This window comes from Maylandia zebra, linkage group LG20, assembly GCF_041146795.1.
Source record: "Maylandia zebra isolate NMK-2024a linkage group LG20, Mzebra_GT3a, whole genome shotgun sequence".
NCBI lineage: Eukaryota > Metazoa > Chordata > Actinopteri > Cichliformes > Cichlidae > Maylandia > Maylandia zebra.
This window is the reverse complement of record NC_135186.1, coordinates 6,399,073-6,415,091: the sequence shown is the minus strand read 5'-3', so window position 1 is coordinate 6,415,091 and position 16,019 is coordinate 6,399,073. Positions and strand designations below refer to the sequence as shown.

General features: G+C 41.8%; 1 protein-coding gene across 8 annotated transcripts in view; it reads right to left on the bottom strand.

Annotated features, from left to right (window-relative positions):
• Nucleotides 1–2,349: 2,349 nt before the first annotated feature.
• The window catches only part of LOC101476151 (forkhead box protein J3), an 86,426-nt gene continuing 72,756 nt past the window's right edge, over nt 2,350–16,019 (bottom strand). For 7 of the 8 annotated variants that reach the window (XM_076878632.1, XM_076878633.1, XM_076878629.1 and 4 more), the window contains 4 exons: nt 12,316–15,883; nt 5,086–5,520; nt 4,836–4,944; nt 2,350–3,854 (listed from right to left, as the gene is read on the bottom strand). In XM_076878632.1, the coding sequence (XP_076734747.1) occupies nt 15,765–15,883 (119 nt within the window). In that variant the 3' untranslated portion in view covers nt 2,350–3,854; nt 4,836–4,944; nt 5,086–5,520; nt 12,316–15,764. Of the gene's footprint in view, nt 3,855–4,835; nt 4,945–5,058; nt 5,521–12,315; nt 15,884–16,019 lie in introns of all 8 variants that reach the window. The other variant, XM_076878630.1, reaches the window with a different exon arrangement.

Below are 16,019 nucleotides of genomic sequence, written 5' to 3'. Positions count from 1 at the left end.
ACCAGTTCAACTAACTACTGGTAAAAATTTAGTGGTCAGTAAGGATAACTGAAACCTGTGCACCATTACCACAACACATTTTACTGCAAGACTGTATCATGTAAGTACCAATTATAAACATCTATTTTCTTCCTCTTATCCAATTCAGGGTAGCAGGGGGCTGGAGACTATCCCAGCTGTGAGAGGCTAATACAGAGAGACAACAACCGCTCACACTCACGTCTTTGGACTGTGGGAGGAAGCCACCCGGACATGGGGAGAACATGCAAACTCCCCACAGAAAGGCCCCAGGTAGATGGTGGAGTTGAACCCAGGACCTTTTTTGCTGCAAGGCAAGCGTGCTAACCACCATGCTGCCCGCAATTATAAACAGTATAGTGACATCTTTTAAAAAAAAAAAAAAACTGTTATACGTTAACAGTGTTTTATATTTAAAAAAGAGCTGTCAAATCTCATTAATGTTACCTAAACACTTTTATTAGTTCCCTTCCTTTTCCGTGTCTTTCTGTGTGGCGTGCTGTGTTATTTAACTACTTAGATAAGTGAATCCCAAAATGTTGATTCTGTTCATCTGGACGTAGCGTTTTCAGTGGGAGAAACGTTTCGTCACTCATCCAAGTGACTTCTTGAGTCTCAGCTGACTGCAGGTTTCCCCAACCTTAAAAACAGCACATTTGCACAATAACTGAAAGCAGCCCACTGAATGAACAATGAGTGAGGAAACGCTTCTGCCACTGAAAACGCTACGTCCAGATGAACAGAATCAACCTTTCGGGGCCATATAAGGTAAGCAGCTTCGCTTGTAAACAGCCAATCTAACAGAATCAACCTGGTGCTGATTTTCAGGTTTGTATTTAGAAATTCTTTTATTGTTATACCATCTGTGCTTCAGTTGTCCTGTTAGGATTACATTTTGCTGACCGAGCCAAACATGATCCCACAAATAATAAAGATAATCAGTTTTCTCCTTTGTGGACTACGTCGCAAAAACAGGCAGCTCACAGTCAGCTATGAGTGATCTAGAGTGATCTGGCTGTCGCAAAAACAAACTCACATCCAACAGTCTTAAGTTTAGGCGAAAGATATCGCCGTATCCATCTGTCCGCTAGAGACGAATGATTTCCTCCTTCCTCTCAGACAGATTTTCAGTTATCCCCCCAGACGCGTACAGGAAGGGGAGGCGGAGTGGGAGGGGGACTTTTTGTAGTGACTAAAACCTGATGACCACATTACTTGGATTTGGTTAATATATGAAACCTGTACAGTCCAGACGCACGCAGTGTGCCCACACAAACACAAAGCTCACATTTATGCCTGCACGCCATACAAACAGTCGGATGATACACAGACCTGCGTGTGCTGCTTCAACCATGCGTCATGATGACTTTGAGTTGGACTCTCTCTGTAAATGACACACTTTGATTGGTGATCTTAACAGCTGCCTTCCCTGAGACATTCTGCTGCTGGATGACTGTTATAATGCTTCTAACATGTGTTCATCGGCACAAAGTTGGTGATTTAGATCTCTGTTATTTCTTTCTGTGTGTGTGAGTGCACATGATCAGGGCAGGGGCCCACCCAGGAAGTGACTCCACCTTGTAGCGATGTACAGAATTCTCCCTTGCTGAAGAAGAGAGCAGCTTCACAGCCACAGCCCATAGGGTCTCCATTTGCCCTTCTCAAAAGACTCCATTGTTCCCAGAAGTCTGAGGCAAGAGAGTGAGCTAAAGAGAGTTATGAAGTAGCCGTTGGGGCAGAGGCTGGGGTGGTGGGTGTTGGGCCGCTGCCTAAAACCACACGGAGGAGAGGTTGCCAGAGACAGAGCATCTCTGTGCGGCTCACAGCCTAATGTTGGAGCCTTGCCCCAGCTTAACAGCACCGTATGAAAAGCCCCGCAACACGGCACAAAAAAACACACCTAACTGTCAGAGGGCTCAACAGACCCAATGATTCAAGGCCATATGGTACTCCATATTTGGTTCTGTTTGTGTGCTTGCTAATAGGGGCTGTTTTTTTTCTTTTTTCTTTTTGAAAATCTGAAGCATTACTTAAACGGGCCAATCACAGTGGGCAGTTGGACACTGCCCCCGGGGAGGGTCGTTAATAACGTTGGCATTTTGAATGTGGAAACAGAAAATAAGTGTCATGTGATTTTAACTGTCGCAAGTATTTTTCCAAGTTAAGAGTGGATAAAGCTCTGATAAAGAGTAAATTCACTCGGAGGCGTTTCCAAGCCATCTATATGATCATCTGCAACTGATAGGATCCGAACGGGACAATAAACAGAAAAGAGATATTTTCCAAAGACAAAGGGCAGCTTTTAGAGAATAATTTAGTACAAAAAAATACTGTGTTTTAAATTGTTTTTATTGAAACAGTATGACCAAAAGCACTGCAATTAAATAAACGTTTTGAACGAATCAGACGGCACAAATTAAAGACTCAGAAGTGATAATATGCAGCAAAGCAGAAGGGGTGGGTGGGACGAGGGACATGTATCGTTGCAAACATTTGCAGTGTCTGAAGCTTGTTCATTAAATATTACACCACTCATTCAGTGCACATATTAAATACGTTTTTAAAGCAAGCAGGGGTAAGCCGAGACGTCATTATTTGTACATCCATGTGACACACTCTTGCAAAAAAAAAAAAAAAAAAAAGGCATAACTGCCAAACACTTTGCACTAAAACAAAGTGCAATTATAAATTGTCATCCTATGCATGTGATCTAGGGTCAGGTCAACTGAAAAGACTGGATGGCTGTTCTGGTATTAACAGAAGCACTGTCAAGACAATGTCACTGCTATGTCTGGTAACCAAATGTGCGAGCCTTTATAAGCTAACGGGCCAAGTTGTTTGTTTTGGAATGGGTATCAGTTTAAAAGTACATTCAATTCACATTTTTAATGCACTTCCAAAATAAAAATCAAAAAAATCATCTTAGCTAGCTAGAGAATACCAGAGACAGTGGCACAAACCCTTCTGCTAAATTTCACAGATATGTATTAGGTTTTTATATGTAAGTGTTAAACTGGGCAGAATGTCACGTTACTCTTGCAAACGAGGGGTGTCTTTTCGTGTCTGATGACCCTCAGAGCTCACCAGGGCCAGAAGCTTCATCCAGTTGGCCAACCTATTAGGGGCTGCATGACAGCATACTCTATACCGGTGCTCGTGGGTGCTTTAGCCACAACAATAGCCTAAGGCTGCCTGTACATAGTGTACTGCATATTCCATAATATTAAATGCCTAGCCTATGCGAGTGCAACATATGAGAGTAACTGAATGCAGTATAGTCTTTGTCTAGCACTGTATATACATCCAGCAAAATTGGCAACAGTATTTCTTGTTTTCTTTCCTAATCCCAGCCTCCTTATGTCTTTGATTTGTAAGTATTTCTAATTTTTATGTCATTTTTCTTTCTTGGTATTAATCTAAGTCAGTCACTAAATCGCTTATGTGGAGGACTTACCCCTGTCTTGTCTTTTTTCTACAAAATGCATTTGAAAAGCCTGAAATTCTTCCTGACATCCTGTTGTCACCTTGTTTTGTTCTCTTTAACAGCTCCTCGGGATCAGGAAGTTTGCAGGGGCAGGTGAGGATTTTGGCTCATGTACCCCTCTTGTGTCACATACATGCAATATATACATTAAAAAAATAAACCCCCCACCCTCCCCACCCCGTGCCCCTCGCCCCTCGCTTTTGTTAACACAGTCCAGAGAGCTGGTTAGGTTTGCTTAGTTCTGGCATCGCGTGCTTGTTTTTAATAATCAGAAATGACGTCACAGTTCAGTAGTTCAGAATTTCCAGAACTTCGCACGGTCCCGCTGCTTTGTAGGCTTTTTCCTCAAGGTCTGTGGGATACAAAGAGAGATCCGGTCAGAGATGGAAAAGATTTTTTTTATATGATTGGCAGTTAGGGTTTATATTATTTTAAAGTTAATTCATCGGGGGACTTGTTAAGTAAAATTAGATGGTGAACAAAGCTGGGTTTTATGCATAATTCATAGATTACGCAGCTTCAAAAGTTGAATGGAGTTAAAAAAAAAATACATAATTTTCAATTTCTGTGAAAAAGTTTTTTTGTGTTTTTTTTTATTTCAAACGGTACAATAACTAAAGAAAATCTGATTATTGGTTAACTTATTAAAAAAACAAACAGATGGCGATTGCTCTGGTTAGCAACCCTGTTTCTAATGTACAAAGCCCCTGTGTTTCTAGGGATCAAATCAAGTTGTTAACACAAAACCCCTCTAGCTGACGGCCATGGGCCATGTAGACCGATACTAAGTCAATAAACAAGCTCATTTTAAGGCCACTTGTCACCATGAATGCTGGATTTTCCACCTAGAAGCATGGGACTCTATGTCAGCAAACAGAGGAACAACTATGGAGCCTTGTCAGTAGCTCTTGGGAAAAAGATGGCTGTAAATAGGTGTGTGAGGGGTTAAAATGATTAGCTGAAGGGGTAAAATAGAAAACTTTACAAAGACCATAACACTCTGCTTTCTGCCAGGCTTTTTGTTCCTTGCAGACCTGTGACACAAAAATTCGCCATCATTATTTGCAGTAATTATCATCATATGTTCACAGGGGACAGAAAACTGTCACTTCATATGGACTTGATCTACTTTCAGGAAGGAACGTCTGTGTTCACATGTGCTCAGGAACAATTTTGATTGAAATGCTGGTTTGGGAGAATTCGTAGTCACCTTTTCTTTCCTATGTGACTTCATTCTTGGATGGTTCAGTGATGACTCAGTGCCAGACATCTATGTAACACTGCCATGGATTTAATCTTTGTGCTTATGTACATGCGGTAGTGAGTTACTTACGAGTATTCGCCCATCCTCTTCAAGACAACAATCACCACTGCTGTGATGACGGCCACTGCCAGCAGGGCGCCGACTACAATGCCCACAATCTGTCCAGAGCTCAGGGCCTCTGTTAGATGAGAGTTAGTGCATTTAGATCCATAGTTAATATATTTAAACAGCAATGGTTATTAAGTGTATGTTAGACTTATTAAGTGTCACCATTATATCTATTCAAACTGACCTCTCCTTTCTCCCACACTTTCCTCACCTTCTGTGTCCTCCTCAATGATCAGGTCAGTGGTTTCTGTCCCAACAGGGCCCACTCTCTCAGCAGTGCCCTCTGTGTCAGCAGGGATCACTGTCCCAGTAGGGCCCATTGTCTCAGTGAGGTCGTCTGTTTGGGACTCACTGAGTACTTGCTCAGTGGACGATGTGGTCTCCTCAGACGTATATTCAGCGTATTGGGTAGGTGTATTGGGAGCTTCTGTTTCAGTGACTAGGGCTTCAGTTGTAGGCACAGGCACACTCGTATGGTCATTGAAAACGTGTGTTGTAATTTCGAAATGGGCCGTAGTTGGTACAGATGGAGGATGACTGGTGACAACAGTGGTAGCATTAGCCTCTAGAGCAACACCAGGTGTGGTTTCTCCTTCTGTAATGACCACAGATGAATTGTGAAGTTCTGTAGGGTCTGTAATTGGATCTGGGGGGAGGAAATAAGAAATATAAGATCAAAAACAGGCCAAACATTCAAGGCAGAAAGCTGTTTAACCCAAGCTTCCCAGGTCACAGGTTTCCATCTATCAAAATTTGTTTTTTCACTATCACAGAGTGCTTTCTCGATGGGTCATTTTTGGCTTTCTCCCTGTGATATCGATGTCTCTGCTGATTTCTTTAATTTAACTGTGAAAATCTCCCAGTATTCAAAACTCATCAAATTATAATTTATTTTGGTTTTTTTTAATTTCTTTTTTTATTTATATCTTTTTCCAGTTAAGTTAAAAGTAAGTTCAAGTTTGAAAAACAAGAAAGGATGTTTTTGGTGCAGCTAGGTAAAATGCACCCAGGTACTGGGGTTGTACTGCTAATGCAATTCCACCTGATCACGAACTTTTCAGTGATGAAAAACGACATGTTACAGATGTCGCTTTGAATACTAACAGATAAACATCTGGCTTTTGTTAACACTGAGTATTAGCCTGATGGACCCTAGCATTAAATATTCAGGACGGGTGATTTTAAAACCGTGATCGTGCACTTAAAAGAACCCTGACACATTTTTGAGACTGATATTGATATTTGATCATTTAAAAACTCCAGTCAATATTTCTTTCTTTGAGAAGACACACACAAAACATAAGCAGGTTTCCCTAACATGTATTATCTGCAGTTATTTAAGAGTGCTTACTAAGATAATATCACAATTCAGTTGAAAAATAATCTTGTTTTACAGTTTCAGCAAGTTGAGTAAATTACTCGTTTACGCTCTGACAGGCTCTGCGTGGATCAGCTGGTTGTGCGCACCAAACATGGGGCGCAAAAGGGAAGTTGAGGCATGCCCTCTGATGGACAAACCGTGCAACATCAACACTCATGTTTGAAGGGTGTTTCTCATGTCACTTGCTTTCATTTACTGGCCGATTATAAATGCTAATACCGACATATCGGTATCTATGTTATAATACCTTCATCATTAACCTGTGCATTAGTACATATCCAACACTCAGCAAGATGATAGCTCAAGTAAAAGTGGACATTAAATGTTGTTTGTTTAAGCTCTGTTTTCTTTGTAACTTCAGAGCACAGTTGATTGGCATGTTCATGCCGTGGAAGTTTGAAAGGCCATTGTCGTTTCAACCAAATTCTTGTTTGACATAATTCAGCAATGTTTCAGTTCAATCGTCCTATCTGTAGCCTTTCACTTTATCATTGTTAGCTAAAAAAAAGAAAAAAAAATACCCGGTCTAAGACAATGACGAACTTTATCGTTGTGAGTCAAAATGCGAAGTTTATAACAATACCAGTAAATAAATGGACAATAGATCTGCCTCAGTCTGTGGGGATGGGTGAAAATGTGAAAAATAAACAGCGTTAATGTTTAGACGCTTCACTCACAACATGATGTCATTACTTGACCTTTCCCCCTTCTCACACTCCTCGTCTGTCTCATACAGGTTCTCCCATCATCAGCACTGTATCAGCATGCACACCCCACCCATTGACTTCATATAATATGCATCCTCCCTCTGTTCCCCCTCCCCATCCCTCTATCCGGTCTTCAGGGCCTCGTGTTTGCGAACTTGCATGCCACATGCTCTGACTTATTTCCTGTGGAGGGAGCCACTGCCGCATGTGTAAGCAGAGCGCAGGCAGGCTTGTTAACCATCAGACACTTAATCCATGCAGTCACAGGAGGGTGGGGTCACAGGGAGAAAGCATGAAAGTTTCTTTGAAAAGGTAAAAAAAAAGAAGACGATATGCAGTTTAAAACATCTGAGTTCATTTGTATTTCTGTAGTTTCATATGTTTTCTTGACTGATGTTTAATATCTAAAACGCACTTTGTCAGAGCTCAGAAGACCATCTGTGTCATGGTAGTCTCTTATTTTGTCCCATCTGTAAAAAACATGTATTTAGCGTTTATTTTGCCTCTTTCATGAGGGTCTGGACCACGAGCCGGCCTGGGCTCAACATGATCATTTCCCACCAATAACCAGAGCTCCATCTCCCCACGTTCAACATCCTCCCAGCCACAAATGAAACTCTAGCCTGGACAGCACCGTTTCAAAATTAAGGAGGTAGATTTCAGCGTGGCACCAAAATTACAGTCTGCGCCTAACTTTCCACTGACAAGCTGCTGGCCTGAAGTTGCGCCTTTTTCTTTGGAAAAAAACCCCCCGATTAAAAGCTATTCATCGCACAAAGCCTCCTTACTGCAGAGAGCAAAAATGAGCTTCTGTGCGAGTCTTCCAAACTTAGCTCCTGACATCATGCTCTCTCCAGCTCCGTTTTTGTCCAGTTCTTCTAAATACCTGAAATAATAGAGAATGCTTTACCCAGGGTAAAAATAACTCTTGAATGGCTGGGGTTAGTCTACCAACCGGTGCAGCACTGTGCTGCCTGGTGTGTTCATTAGCAACAGGCGGGGGTAAATATAACAAAACATTTGTTCCCACTGAGGAAGACTATTGAGAAGGGGGTTTACTAATGGCGACTCAGACTGTTTGTTTGGAACGTCTGTAAGCGATGATAAAATGGTCTGTGCTCCACTGAGCGTGGCTCTGTGCTACGTGTAATCACTCCCTCATTCTCCACTACCAATTGTTTCATTATGTGTACAGTTCCCACAATTAGCTCTGAGTAGTATTTCCTCCCCACCGTGCTAGCCCTTCTGGGTTAATGCAGCTGCATTAGTGAGTAACACAGTGACTTTTAACGGCTTACATACACTCCCCCCTCCTCTCCTTTTAATCTACTTCTTCACTATCGTCGTCTTCATAAACCAGACTCCCTGAGGATAGGTTTGTTGCTGATGAAACCGCTGAGAAGGCTGAATCCTTGGAGAGAAAGAGAAGGGGGGAGAGAAAGCAGCAAGGGTGGAGGGGGAGCTTTGAGGGAATGGCATGTTTCAAAAGTGAGACGCCAGGGAGCACCCCGTGTCCCGTCTAGAGTGCTTGATTTCACTGTGAACATGGTGTGTCCGCTTATAGCAAGATGTATTGCGTGTGTGCAACACATAGGTGAGCTTGTGTTCATCCTCAGTGGGCAAATGGACAGACCTAGAACAGGAAGCCTGACGCTGCTACAGTTTCTACAACTAGTTTTAGTCTGACTCTCAGTCAGTTAAACGATGACTGCAAAGTTGGATGCTTTGCTTTTTCTCGCGAGTTTCAGTGTTTGATTTAATTTTGACTTTTTTTTTTCCTTTTTAATTTAGTTACGTTTCAGTTAGTTTCCAGAGCTGCTCTTCTTATTTCAGTTCAGTGTTTATCATTCTGAACATGTTTACCTTTAGTTTCGTTTTTATTACTTTCAGGGTCAGTTTTAGTCGGTTTTTATTGTTGCGTGGAGGGCATATGCCAGTGGCAGAGTTTCTGCAAATCATTATAGGTATTACTTTAAGCAGTTGACTCACAGTCTTGTAAACATCCAAACCCTCGAAAAACACCTCCATCAGCCCCTCATCAGGCAAGCTGTAATAACAAATTTTACCAAACTGACAAAGAGTTACACTAAGGATATTTATTCAATCTATATATAATTTAAATTTTAAGGTAAAAAAAAAAATAACTCCAGTTAGTTTTCATTAAATAACTAAACTTTTTTTGGAAGCAGTTTTCTTTTCTTTTCAAACCTTCTTCATCATTGCATCGGTTTTCATGTCAAGCATGCTTGAAACATCATCCAGCGCCCCGAAAACCTTCATTCATGTTTGTGTGCATGTATGTGAACTTGTGCATTAAAGGGTTAACTTAGAGTAAAAAAAAAATAAACACAATTATTACTTAGTAAAACATAAGCTTAATAAATTATTTTGGTCCACCATGATATTTTGTTCCCACAATTTCCCCTAAAAAACTGTAAGTGACGCAGAAAATAAAAAACAGGACAGGGAGGGCGAGGTGAAGAAAAGGGCTGAGTGAAAAGCTGTAAAGGAATTGGGCAAAATGAGGTGAGAAAGAAATGGAGGGGGGAAGTTCACTCCTTTCTGATATAAATTAAAGCGAAAAAACAAAAGAGTGATGGAGGGACACAATAATATACAGCCAGAGACAGCAAAGGTGGGAGTACAGGCTTCCATTCATTATTATCACAATTAGCTGTCACTTAAGCCCCCTGTATGCACGTGTGTGTGTGTGTGTGTGTGTGTGTGTGTGTGTGTGTGTGTGTGTGTGTGTGTGTGTGTGCACGTAAGTTGCTAATTCACACTCCTGTGTGGGACAGAAAAGATCAGTGCATGAGATGTGAGGGAGTGTGTTCATCTTCGAATCTCAGGAATGTTTTTCGTGGTGTTTAGGGAGTAAAGTGTGAGCGATACAGACGCCCTCCCCATCTCACCACACCAACATGAGATGTCACATGACGTACACTCCCCTGCGAAACTAGTGGGAGTCATCTCTAAAAACACCGGGCCGTGCCATGCAGTGCACGCTGAGGACTTTTTGAAGCAAGAGTGGAATATTCTCAGCCGGCCTTATCGCAGATGCAACACAATGTGCGTTGAATGTGTGTCCACATTCATTTTATAGCCACTCGTGTTTTTCTCCTCCCACTCTAACTCAGATAAAAAAGACATGCAGCAGGTCCCATCTGGACTCTATCACCAGGGGCAGAAATTGGCACTACATCAAGTTGGCCTTTAATCTCGGGCATTACAGTTTCTCACTACATTGCCACAGCACAATGAACCGGAACAGGCGTGATGTTAAACGAAGGGAACACAAATAAACAAGTTACGGTGCATTATCATGCTGAACATCCAGGCTTGCATTTCCTTTCTCATGTTTTCCATGTCTCACAGAGGAAGTGCAAGGCTGGCATTTGTGCCTTTTTACTTGTTGAGGATATGCACATAAATCTTGGTGTTTTTTCTAATCTTTTTGGAGCTGCTACTGTCTCAGTTTCGTCAGGATAAGGGCTTGGTCTGGGATAAAACAGTCTCCACCTCCCCTTTCCTTAAACAGATGAATCTTTCTCCTTAGGGAAATTTTTGGAAGTATGGAAGTATTTTATTTATTTATTTATTTATTTTTACATTTTTTTTTTTTTTACATTTTTTCTTCTCCTAATTAGATTCAGTTGGTGTGAGAAGTCCTCGGACCTCGTGGTCTTTCCTTACGCGCGTGTGTCTCATACTTGGAACAGGAGCGCAACATTTGGGTCATTTCTTCAAGCGGGCTCGGACAAAGGGCATTAACCTCTTCCTTTGGCGGCCAGATGTGAATGGGATGTTACTGGCCAAGCAACTGCAGACAAAACTCATAAGAAGGAGACGAGGGGAGGGGCGGGGGGAGTAGCAGCGAGAGGGCGGTGGTGGATGATTGTACAGGATGGAGATGGGAGTTAGAAAGGCTCCATTTGTGAGGTATGAGTGGGGAATGACTGATTTCCTTTGTATTCTTAACAAGAACAGGGAAGACTTTCTGAAAACTTCAGCAGTTTCTTCCTCAGTTAAAAAAGCAAACCCCGCCATAAAACGGGAGAGACACACAGACCAGGAAAAGCTTGTCATGTAACAATAGACCCATCGCTTTTTGTGCATCCTGTGTTCCCCCAAATCTGAGGGTTACACTCATGAACCTGGACGAGAGAGAGCTTGAGAAAGCTGAAGGGCTGTTAAGAGACGGTGGTGGTTGGGGGGTGGAGAAGGAAGGGGTTATTTTAAGTGGTAAAGTTTGCAACCCCACCAAAGATGGGTAAATGCCAAGGGCTGGTGTGCTGTACATGCTAACAACACACGGGTAAAAGAGGGTGGGGCAGCTCTCAAAGTTCATCACGTCTCTTGCTCCTCTCTCATCCATATGACCCTCTTAAATATAGAGCCTCCCACTATTAATACACCCACATAGACACAAAACGGCCCTGCCCTGCCCTGCACTTTCCTCGGGCTTCAGCCACAACTACTGGGCAGAGAGTGGCTGGTCAAGGCAAAAGAAGAAAGCAAGGCAAAGAAAGACAGAAAGTTAAATGATACATGCTGTGAGAGCGACTGGAGACAAAGCACAGATGAAGGGGGGAGAAGAAAAACAGAGGGAAAAAGGAGAAAACAAAATCAAGTGCAGCAAGAGAGAAATAGGAGAATCAGGAGTAAAACGAGAGGAAGCACAGGATAGGCTTTCGGATAAATATGTACGGTGTATGTTACAGTTTACAGCCCCCCCCCCCCCTGCACATGACCACAGTTTTTGGGACGCTTCCAAAGGATATTGCTTTCTTCTCTTTTGGCTGTGCCAAGAAAACTACAGACACGAGGCACCAGAGCTTCTTGCTATTACATCATATATTTTTTCCCCCCATGCTTGCAAAAAAAAAGAAAAAAAGAAAAAAGGAGACAACAGTGACAGCGAGGGAAAAATACAGCAAAGCAGGATGAGGTAATTTGTTAAAATGAACACGGAGCATTCATATGAGCTGATCCCTCTTTGTTAAATTAACACCTTCGCTTTTCCAATCACTGATCTTTGGCCAAGTTTGGTGGATTAACCGCAGATGCTGGAAGAAATATTCTTAGATATTACACAAAAAAAGTGTTAGTTATTTAAGTGTTTAACACTTGTGTATTTGCGTGTAAACAAACAATCGCATTAACTTATTAATGAATACAAATGAAACCTGGACCATTTCCCCCCTTATGAATCCAGCCTGCAAAGTGTTATTGTTCAATCGGCAGGGATTAAAGCAGACAAAGAGAAGTGTGGTGAGGGCACATGGAGGCAGAGGGAGAGAGAGAGGACATAGTGTGCTAACAGTAGGATGGTGATAGCTGAGAGTTCACTTACTTGCACTTGTGAAGGCGCACAAAAGGCCAACAAGGGCCGACAGGAGCAGCAGCTGAACTTTCATTGTGTCAAAAAAAACTCTTCTCCGCTCTTCTCGCCAGTCAAAACCCACAGAGACGTCCCCAGGGGCACAACACCGGAGACCTAACACACACCAACCGGCGTCTACGGTAGTAAAATGTTGAGGGATCCAAAAAAGGTCAAGAATGAAAATAAAGTCTTTGGCCGGAGGAAGTTTGGGAAAGCGGTGGGTTGAGATCCTTTCAACTTGTGGAGGTGAATGTGAACAGACTCGGGCTGGTCGGCGTGGAGGAAGAGAAAGAAAGAGTGGTGGAGGGATGCAGACAGGACAAGAGAAAGAGAGGAGAGATCTGGCCACTTTGGGTGAGTGCAGAGAGAGAGAGAGAGAGAGGGAGGAATGGCACACGGCAGGAAGGAGAGAGAAAAGAGGGTGCATGTGAGTGGCTGAGAGTGGAGGAGGGGTGCTGGTACTGGTTGTGGTGGCGGTGGGCTGGGCGGGCTGAGGAGCAAGGGGCAGGTTGGATTGGGAGGAGGGTGTCTGGATAGGGGCAGTAAGGTGGTTTGAGCCCTCGTGGCCCAGCCCCATGTAAACCTCCTCTTGGTCCACAGCCAGCAGTACTCCTGTTTGCAAACCCTGCGATATCAGCAGCATGCACACACTCACACATGCCAACACATGCACTAGGTGATACAGATAAATACACACTTATTTATCTAGACAAGACAGGCACACTAAACTGCAACCGGCTGTCTTTTACAATTAGAAAGCTAAAGCAACAAACTTTCCACATGAATGAATGGAAGAGATGTAAACAAAGGTTTGGGTTGTTTCAAATAATCCTTAATCACAGGAATTAGGAGCCAAATCTTTGGATTGACTAGATACTACCTGTCAAATATTTAACAGGATTTAAGTAAATATGAGCAAACACCTGGAATTCATTTGTGCTGATCTTCTAAAACATCAGTTTTGCTCTATTTATAAAGAAAGTGGCAGTGTACATGGGTGGCTGATAGACAGCGGGAGGAAAGAGCGCTTTCTGGACCGCTTTCCAATGAAAAGAGGCCATAAATACAGTTAGAACACTGTGTGACGGTGTGTCGCAGGCAAGCATGGGTGGTCTGCCTAGTTTACATGCAGAGGAGGGCAAACAAACGGTCGCCCGGCGCTAGGCTGACACCTGTTGGACAACAAGCCGCGAGGGCCAAAACAGCACAAATAGGCTCAAACTAAAAACTCAGAAGCCACTGTCACATCTTCCTGCACAGCACAGCAACATGCACACAGCATTATTTCAAGATTTCAAACATGCAAACAGCTGATAAAATAACGGTAGCAGATGCAAGGTTATTGCAGTAAAAATGGTCAATGACATTTTAATAAACACTAAAACAGATTTGAACCGCTGAACCGCCATACATACACAGGTTACTTATGACACACAAAAATGCCAACGTTTTTTTTTCCCTCTTTAAATCACCTATTTACATTATACTCAAGCTATGTACATAATGTTTCTCCTGGAAGAGAAATAACAAAATACCCATCTCCATTTGCCATTTCCTTTTTTTTTTTTTTTCAGTCTGCATTTTTCCGGGGCAAACAGAGAAGTGACATACTGTTATTTACAAGGACAATTACACGCAGACATACAAGATATATATATATATATATATATATATATATATATATATATATATATATATATATATATATATATATATATATATATATATATATATATGCTGGTCACGGTAATACAGCATTTAATGGCAATAATAAAGAGTATTTATCTTGTTTTTTGTGTTTTTTTTTAAACATTACCTTGTTTAGACCACCTGAACAATCACTGAGATCTTCCAAAAGAGGAAAAAAAAGAAGAAAAAAAAGCACTTTAAGGTCTAATATTTCACCGTGGAAAATAGGAGACCTTAAAGTGTGAATACAATGAAATTCACTTGTTTCCCATGTGTGTTTTCTTTCTTTTCTTTTTTTTGAGCCATATAAAGCTAAAGGAAACTGGAGAGGACTATACACACACCTGTACATACACAAAATTAACATTAACAACAAAAGCAAAACAAAACAAATGATGTTGAGCATCTTGTTTGATCTTTACTTAGACAAAGCATTAAAATGTTCCCGGTTATCATTTATTTTAGTCTAGATGCTATCAAACTTGTTGCTGTGCAAAAAACTGCTTGCCTTTTCCCAAATGAGGCATGTTAGAAATCAAGACCGAGCTGATCCGCAGGGTCATAAATGATGTGCGCTTTTGCCTCCCCTTCAGTTTTATCTCTGAAAACTATATAAGTTAATGCTGAGTCACGCGACGGTCTGATTTTCTTTTTGATCAGTGACGTATATTGGCTCTACTAAAAGGCTCATTCTGTTACTCAGCTTATTACAGCTGACAAATGAAGACTTTTATCCATTTGACCAGAGTCCTGGGCAACGCTAACATTTAGCCAACAGGATTTGAACACTGACAGCACAACACGACACACAGTTAACCTCACATTTAGGAGATGTAAAGGGCAGAGGTGTGAAGACATATGTGGACATAACACCCTGAGAACATGACACACTAACCTGCTGTTGAAAGCGCATACTGATGACAAGTTTGCGATAAAATAGGCAGAAGAAATTTACAGCTAGTGTCCTGTATGACAGAAAAAAGATAGAGGAGGAACAATTTGTGATAGATGGATAGAAGCTAAAAATACCTGTTTTAACCAGCAGGTGGTGCCCCGACTCTTGATTTAGGTTGAAACGTCCTTAATTTTGTCCCCAAACTATTATCCTTCTCACCACATATGTAAAGTAACAACGAGCAAAGCAATGCTACAGTGAAGAAAGGATGAAATGTCTGGATTTGCTCAGTGTGTGCAAAAAATAAAACAAATTTGATGGTTTTCTTAAGACAGTTTGGGGAGAGGACATCTTTTTTGTTCATTCCAGTCACAGGCTGGGAAACGTTGTAGATCACGGGACACGAGCTGCAGCGGGATGCACATTTAAGAGAAAGAAAGCAATTCAAAGAAGAACTGACAACACTTTGGCGACTTGCAACCCTGTTGGCACAACGGGGACACAACGAGAGACAATTCGGAGCGTTGTCGCTTTGGACGAAACGTGTTTATGTCTTGGCTTCGTTCGACACAGTCTCAGTCTGTCCCATCTCCATTTTTCCATGATTGTCTTTAGATTTAATAGACCACTTTTATCAGAAAAAAAAAGGCCAGCGTGTTTAGAAAAATCACTTCCCATCTTGTTTTCTGTTGGATTGTCTTCTGTTTTGTTACACAGGTGAAAGGAGCAGGTCAGTCAGTTTCGTACCTTATGTCACTATCATCACACTTTGCCTGCATCTCCTTATTAATTTCAAGTCTTTTCCTTCGTCGCTCCCTTTGACTGACGGCTCAGTCTAGACGATGGAGTCCCAGTCAAAATCATCCTGGATGTCGTCGGCAGCGAGCATGCGCCTCACCTGAAAGTGTCCCGGAGGCAGCGTGTGTTGTTGCTGGCTCAGCTGGCTGTGATGACCTGGATGTATAAGAAGATGATAATTACATCTGAATTATTTCTTTTTAAATATGTGAGTAGGACAAAGAACAGCTGAAACTAAAAGTGTCTAAAACACAGCTAAAATATAGGAAAAACAAGAAAAAGTCAAAAACAG